Below are 7869 nucleotides of genomic sequence, written 5' to 3'. Positions count from 1 at the left end.
AGTATTTTAGTTAAAAAATTTACTAAGTATTGCCCGGTTTGTAGTTGCAGTTAAAGAAAACACTTGAAGAGGCACGATTTTTTTTAAATTCGAAAAAATGTAAATATTTCAAAAACGGTGACACTTTAACCCGAAAATTTTTTGTTTATCAGGGAGCTGACATTTCACAGCCGGAATGTGTTTGAAATATACGTTAACATATCATCAGGAACGTTCTAAAGAATAAGTAAACAAAAAAGTTTATTCCAAACGTTCAGAATGAATAAAGAAATTCAGCCAATGTAAAATTATACGATTCTTACATCGCCGCCAAATTTCATGGCAAAATTCGTGATAGTTTTGTGAAAACACCAAAAAGCCGTTGTTGTGGAAAGCCAGCTAACCCAAATATTTTATATGAATCTTAAATTTTATTTTCCTTAAAAAAGTTCTTAAAACATCGATAATTTTTGGTATCCGCGATACTTACCCAGTACTTGGCATAACGTATCAAATTCCCGATACTACTCAGTACTCATGAAAAGTATCGAAATTATGTAACCGGTACTCGTATCGCCCCAACATGAGTAACCGATACCTTTATTCTCGACTATTGCTGTCTTCTGCATATCGTATGATTTAATATAAATACTAATTATTAGAAAGAATAAAGTATTAAAGTACAAACCACATATTTGGAGTAGCGCAGAACTGTATAGTTTTAAAGGCTCTAATAAGAAATTATCGCCAACATGACAGACAATGATAATGACTCTCTTGATATCGATTTCGCTTGTAGCGAAGCATTCGATTCCTTAGACATTTTCAAGGAAGGGGATTCCTTGAATATTATAAAGGATTTGCTTCCGACTGGTAAGATAAAAAAAGCCATGGGTATTTGAAATATAAATTTTCATATTTTTTTAGAAATGCAGACATTCTTTGAAGATATTGATAGAATGGATTTATCTGATGAATCAGTAACACATACTTTAACTAATGAATGTGATATAGAATCTTCAAACAAGCCGGGAATGGTTTCACTTACACCGTCAGATGATAGAAATGTTTTCATATTTCCTTCAGATGCAACACCAAATACTGGGTTTGCAGATGTTAATGAGAATAAAGAGTTTAACAACATGAGTTCGTCAGATCCTTTAATGGGTTGTAATTTCAATACTGCTTTAGATTTATCCAACCTACAGCCAGATGAAGTTTTTATTAACTTGCGATCCATGTACAATTTGAGTGTAGAACAACCAAGAGGAACATTGCATCTTGGAGAAATCCAAATAAATGAAAAGCAACCTGTGCTACCTGATCCTGAAGAGGTGATATTGAAAGCTCCGGTTCTACGAAGTAAGGAGCGCCATCTTAATGCTGATCAATATTGTAAATCTAATAAACTGGAAAAAGAGCAAATGAATATCCGAACCAATTTAAAGTCTGTGGATTTGGGTGTTTTTTGTGGCAAAACTACAAATCAGACCGAAAAGGTAAATATTTTCTTTAGCGTTATGGTTTCCTTTAGCAGTTCAGGTTTTACGTTACGGCTATCTTTATGGTGCGTTTACATGGTATGAATCTGGTCATAAGCCGTATGAATTTTCCTATTAAAGAAGACCCAACTCTGAAGAAATAAATGAAAGTAATATATATTTAACAATTTGGACTTATATACTTGGCCAGTATTTTTGGCATAATTGCAGTTTGGCTCCAAATCTCAAATTAAAACACAAAAATATTGGGATCGATAGAGATCAATGAGCTGGGTATAACGGTATCCTTTTTTTTTGGGAGACAACATGAACAAGAATTATCAAAGGTTAAAGTTCAAAATGAGCTGTTTTTGAACTCAAGATTTATTAAAAACAAATGGATGGATTTTGAAAATTTTGATCTCATTTAATAGGAAATTAGATTCCCTTTAATTTGGCATATTTATACTTTATATATTTGTTGTAGTTTTACAAAAATTGTATTAATTTAATTTAATTTAATTTATTAATGCTTAACGCTGAACGCCAATTGGCTTTGTACTAATGTAAAAATTTAACACATTAAACATTCTAGGATAATTACATAACAAGAACCATTAAACAATTCAATGACGCAATTCAATGTAAAAAATACCTGTTGCCGCCGTTCCTAGTGGGTACCCATACGTAAGATTTCTTAGTGGGTACATAGACATAAGCGGTATATTTCCAAACACATTGATGTATGTTTTTCCCTTACTATTGTACACAAGACACTTGCTGTAAATATGGTGGCGTGATAAAATAATATAAAGGCAATAACGTTCGTTAAGGGACAGTTCGTCTGCAAACGCCAAAAGAAACAACTGTTTTTAAAGTAGTATAGTCATCTTTGATAAAAGAATAAAATTAATTACTACTGAAAAAAGTTGTTTCAATAAAAGGCGAGCTCGTGAAGTAACAAATTCTTTAAAAACATTTTCTATACCGCGGTACACGTATTCATTATACATTATAAATAACTTATTAAATAACTCCAAATGGAAAATCAAGGAGACTCAAGCGGAGAATTCAATTGCCACAAGTGCAGCGAAAAGGATAACAGCCGTATGGTGCAATGTGACCAGTGCGACAAGTGGTACCATTTCGCCTGTGTCGGGGTTAACAGCGGAATAGAAGACGAGAGCTGGAATTGCGCCAAGTGCAATCCGCAAACTTCCACCGCAACTACGGGTGCTGCAGCTCCCTCGAACAAAGCACGCAGCGAAATGATACCAAGACCTAGTTCACATTTCTTGCAAGCAACATCCTCACCTACACAGGATGCACCGCCGTCCGGCTTAACGCCATGGAGCACAGCTGACGGTTACGCTGGGACAGCAACACATACGAGTGGTTCCAATCAATTGGTTACCACACCGCTGGACCTCACGGCATCAGCTTCCGCAGCCAATTTGCCAGTACCACCGCGCTTTGTGACAGCACCACATATTGCAGGACGTTCAAACTACGTGACAACAACAACCACTGCCTCACCTCAATACCTTCGTCTACATACCGAAACAGGAGACCGCCACGTGCCAAATGAAACAGAGTTAGAGCTACGTCTAGCCATGTTAGAAGAAGAGAGGCAGATTAATCAAAGTTATCTGGAGAAAAAATATGATATTCTATCACATTCGCAAGGAACTTTGGCTACGAGTATTCATGGCACCGGCATGAGGACCGCCCCAACACCTGCGCAAATAGCAGCACGACAAGCCATTCCAAAGGAGCTTCCGCATTTCCATGGCCACCCGGAGGAATGGCCCCTGTTCATTAGTAGCCTTGAAACCAGCACAGAGATCGCAGGCTACTCAAATGCTGAGAATCTAATGCGTCTACAAGCGTGTTTAAAAGGTAAAGCCAGGGAAATGGTTCAGAGCAAGCTATTATTACCGGCAATGGTCCCGGAAATCATTCAAACTTTGCGTATGTGCTTCGGCAGGCCAGAGCTAATAATCGAGAATTTAATCGAAAAGGTGAAAAGGGTTCCACCTATAAAAGACAGACTAGATGGCCTCATAGACTTTGCGCTCTGCGTGCGCAACGTATACTCCACAATGGAATCCTGCCGCATGGGGGCTTATATGAATAACCCTACGCTAGTGAAAGACTTGGTGGACAAGTTGCCAAACAACCACAAGCTTGCTTGGGCTATGCATCCGAAAGGACAACACGAGCCAATAGTAAAAATATTTAGTGACTGGCTCTATGCACTTGCTGAAGCGGCGAGTCAAGTAGTCGGATACATTACTCCGAAAAGAGGCGGGATTGTCAACACGCACATGCAAACAACCAACGCACAACGAGATGTCACCTGTAGCCACTGTAATGCTGGTGGACACCGAGTGGCACAGTGCGAGGACTTTAGGAAGCTAAGTTCAAGTTGCAGATGGGATGTTGTCCGTGCGCTAAAGTTATGTCGCCAATGCCTTAACGCCCACCGACGCAGATGCTTCGTACCCAGGACCTGCGGAGTGGACGGCTGTAAAGCCAAACATCACCCGCTCCTGCACGCAAGTACGGCCCTGAACGCACAAAACAGCCCTGAGTACCCTAGCGCGACAGCCAGCGGTAGTGTTAACTCACATGACGACGCCAAGCGAAAGTCTTCTCCCTACTTTCGCATCTTGCCGGTTCGTATACATGGTAACGGAAACTATATTGATACATTTGCATTTTTAGACGAAGGTTCATCAGTAACCCTCATCGAAGAAAAAATCTTCAAGCAACTCAACATGACAGGTGTTCCCGATCCATTATGCCTTCGCTGGACTGGTGACAATACCCGTAATGAAGATGCATCCGTGAGAACTTCGTTAAAGATCAGTGGCATACAGCATAACAAAGCGTTTAACATTACTGGGGTGCACACCGTGAGCCATCTCGGCCTGCCAAGGCAAACTGTTGACATGGCGAAAATTACCAAGGATTACCCATATATGACCGGCCTGCCAATACAATCATACGTTAGCGCGAAGCCGACATTGCTCATTGGCTCCGACTATTGGCAAGTGGCCGTACCGCTCAAGATTCGAGAAGGCAGTTGGTGCCAACCGATAGCAACGAAAACTAGATTGGGTTGGGCTATACAAGGTCGTTGTGGCGGTTCATCGTCGAACGCGCACCTAAACATACACACATGCGCGTGCAAAGCCGAAAATGAAAGACTGCACAAAATGGTTAAGGAGCACTTCCAATTAGATGACCCCAAACCAACGATGCTGCGCTCACCCGATGATCAAAAGGAACTAGCCATACTCGACTCAACGTGCAGAAAGATCAACAACAGGTACGAGGTTGGACTACTATGGCGACACGAGGAAATCAGCTTGCCCGACAGCTACGAAATGGCCTACAAACACCTCGTGTGCCTCAACAACAAATTTCGCAAAAATCCGTCACGGCTATGCAGAAGCAGATCGACAACCTTTTGGCTAAGGGATACGCAAAGAAGTTGAACACAGCTGAGCTAGTAGCACATAAAGGACGCGTGTGGTACATGCCAGTATTCGTGACTTGCAACCCAAATAAACCCGGGAAAATGCGCCTAGTCTGGGACGCAGCAGCTAAAAGTAAAGGAGTAGCGCTTAACGACGCCGTTTTAGGCGGGCCCGACTTTTTGATCCCTTTAGTCGACATCTTATTGAAATTCCGTATCGGAAAGGTCGCCATCTGCGGCGATATCGCCGAAATGTTCCACCAAATTAATGTAACTAATAACGATATGCACGTGCAAAGGTTTCTTTGGCTGGACAACGAGGACGACATTAGCCAACCCAGCGTCTACGTCATGCGCGCCCTCACGTTCGGTATAAGCTGCGCTCCGTGCATTGCGCACTATGTGCGCGACAAAAACGCGAACACCTTCGTTCAACAATTTCCGGAAGCCGTCGATGCTATAACACGTTACCATTACGTTGACGACTTTACAGCGGGGATAGCGAACAGGCTGTCATACAACTAGCAAAAACGGTAAAACATATACACGCCGCCGCCGGGTTTCATATCCGAAACTGGGCATCAAACTCAGCAGTGGTCTTAAAACATATGGAAGGCAGTTGCAATAGGACTCAAGAACCATTGCAGTTGAATTCGAACGAAAAGATTCTAGGAGTATACTGGGATCCAAATAAAGACGTATTCAAATACGCGCTCAGGTTCACAAGACTAAAGCGAAACGTTGTAGCAGGCGACACTACACCAACAAAGCGCGAGATCCTTCAGGTCTTAATGTCCATTTTCGACCCTCTTGGTATTCTATCTAACTATACCATAACACTAAAAATTTTACTCCAAGAAATATGGCGCTCAGGCTTAGATTGGGACGAAGAGATCGACGCCGCAATGGAGTCAAAATGGTGCCAGTGGAAGATCGCTCTATCAGCCATGGCCAAACTGGAAATACCCAGGTGCTACTCATTTCATCTTGATGTCGCTGAAGATGTTCAACTGCATACCTTCGCAGACGCCGGCGAATTTGGTTACGCAGCGGTATGCTACCTGCGCGTCAAAAGTGGCTCCCGCATCGACGTCTCTATCGTAGCTGCTAAATCAAAGGCGGCACCTCTGAACCCGGTATCAATCCCCCGTCTGGAACTTCAAGCAGCCGTACTGGGTGCGAGACTGGCTTCAAAGATACAAGGCATATCACGGCTACAAATAAAAAAGAGAATATTCTGGACGGATTCAACGACGGTACTGAAATGGCTCGGTATGGATCCCCGACAGTTCCGCCAATTCGTAATGTTTAGAGTTGCTGACATCTTGGAGCGAACGAATTTGAACCAGTGGAAATGGGTACCATCGCTTTTAAACCCTTCGGACCGGGCAACTAAGGTTGACTCTAAAACTGACGCAAGCCTTTGGTTTAATGGTCCCACATTCTTGCAATACGATGAAAGCAAGTGGCCCTACCGCGACGACCTGGGACCAGTCGACAACAGCGAAGTGAAAAATCATTTACTACATATCCGGAAGCTGGAACAGAAGAAACACACTATCAACTTCGAATATTTTTCAAACTGGAGAAGGCTGTATCGTGCGCTGGCTAGATTCATTCTTTACATAGAAAAAGTCAAAGCAAGGTCTCGGTCCCGGGAACTTCCCAACAGGGTCACGTTTGAAATGGTTAAAGCAGCAAAAACGGCACTAATAACTCAGGCGCAGCTTAGCGAGTATGAAAACGATCTACTTAGCCTAAGAAGCGGTAAGAGTATTGAAAAAAGTAGTAAATTAAACGCGCTTGATGTATTTGTAGATGAGTTTGATGTCATACGTGTTCGAGGTCGGGCCGAATTCCTCGCAGCTCGCAGTGCTGTGGTTCTGCCGGGTAAACATCACGTCGCCTACCTTATAGTTAAAGACGCCCACGAAAGGTATCAACACATATCACACGAAACTGCAATAAACGAAATAAGAGGGAGATTCCATATACCGCGACTGCGTGTCCTGTACCGCATGGTACGTCGAATGTGTCAAACCTGCAAAAATAAATTCGCGGTACCTCGTCCTCCACAACTGGCTCCCTTACCTGCCGCTAGACTCGCAAGTTTCGAACGACCGTTTAGTTATGTTGGGATCGACTATTTTGGCCCAATGCTCGTCGCTGTCGGCAGGCATCGAGAAAAACGTTGGGGCGTAATCTTCACGTGCCTCACGGTTAGAGCCATCCACGTAGAGATCGCCTACAGCCTCGACACAAGCTCCTGCGTCTTGTGCCTACGCAACTTTATTTCACGACGCGGAGTACCGAGAGAAATCTACACCGATAACGGCACGAACTTCAAAGCGACCAACAATATCTTGCGTATCGAAGCGAATCAAGTAGACTACGCAACTATCCAGACCAAATTTGACAATATTAAGTGGAACTTCAACCCACCGGCGGCGCCTCATATGGGCGGAGCGTGGGAACGTCTTATAAGGTCGATCAAGACCGTGTTAAATGGAATGCATCCCGAGCACAACTTTAACGATGAAACCCTTCGTAGCGCTCTCTTAGAAGTTGAGTTCATGATCAACTCAAGACCGCTTACCTTCGTTACCATAGACGGGTGCGACGATGAAGCACTCACGCCGAACCACATATTAATGGGCTCATCCTCAGGCTACAAACCAATTGGAACCAGCGGAGACCTGCGTCAACGCTATCGTCAAACGCAACTTTATGTGGATAGGTTCTGGCAGAGATGGGTGCAAGAGTATCGGCCGATCCTAACGCGGAGATCCAAGTGGTTCGAGAAGCAACCCCCTTTAAAGGTTGGCGACGTAGTGGTAATTGTTGACGAATCTATGGCAAGAAACTGTTGGCCGAAAGGCATCATAGTAGACGTCGTCACAGCAAAAGATGGCCAGGTGAGGCGGG

General features: G+C 43.2%; 2 protein-coding genes across 3 annotated transcripts in view; both read left to right on the top strand.

Annotated features, from left to right (window-relative positions):
• The first annotated feature begins 555 nt into the window (after nucleotides 1-555).
• The window catches only part of SREBP (Sterol regulatory element binding protein), a 112135-nt gene continuing 104821 nt past the window's right edge, over nucleotides 556-7869 (top strand). Inside the window, exons 1-2 of one of the 2 annotated variants that reach the window (XM_017615236.1) lie at nucleotides 556-852; nucleotides 915-1478. In XM_017615236.1, coding sequence (XP_017470725.1) covers nucleotides 939-1478 — 540 coding nt within the window. In that variant the 5' untranslated portion in view covers nucleotides 556-852; nucleotides 915-938. Of the gene's footprint in view, nucleotides 853-906; nucleotides 1479-7869 lie in introns of both variants that reach the window. The other variant, XM_017615235.1, reaches the window with a different exon arrangement.
• On the top strand, nucleotides 1943-7863 carry LOC108362300 (uncharacterized). Its single transcript, XM_017615237.1, has 2 exons — nucleotides 1943-6711; nucleotides 6763-7863. The coding sequence occupies exon 1, from the start codon at nucleotides 2501-2503 to the stop codon at nucleotides 4961-4963; it is 2463 nt and encodes an 820-aa protein (XP_017470726.1). The 5' UTR covers nucleotides 1943-2500; the 3' UTR covers nucleotides 4964-6711; nucleotides 6763-7863.

This window comes from Rhagoletis zephyria, unplaced genomic scaffold (assembly GCF_001687245.7).
Source record: "Rhagoletis zephyria isolate East Lansing unplaced genomic scaffold, Rhagoletis_zephyria_1.1 Rzeph_scaffold_00981, whole genome shotgun sequence".
NCBI classification, from domain to species: domain Eukaryota; kingdom Metazoa; phylum Arthropoda; class Insecta; order Diptera; family Tephritidae; genus Rhagoletis; species Rhagoletis zephyria.
This window is presented reverse-complemented; position numbering and strand designations above follow the sequence as displayed.

What these genes read in the sequence shown, in the direction of transcription:
- LOC108362300 (XM_017615237.1), top strand. Translation starts at nt 2,501, where the DNA reads ATGGAAAATCAAGGAGACTCAAGCGGAGAATTCAATTGCCACAAGTGC.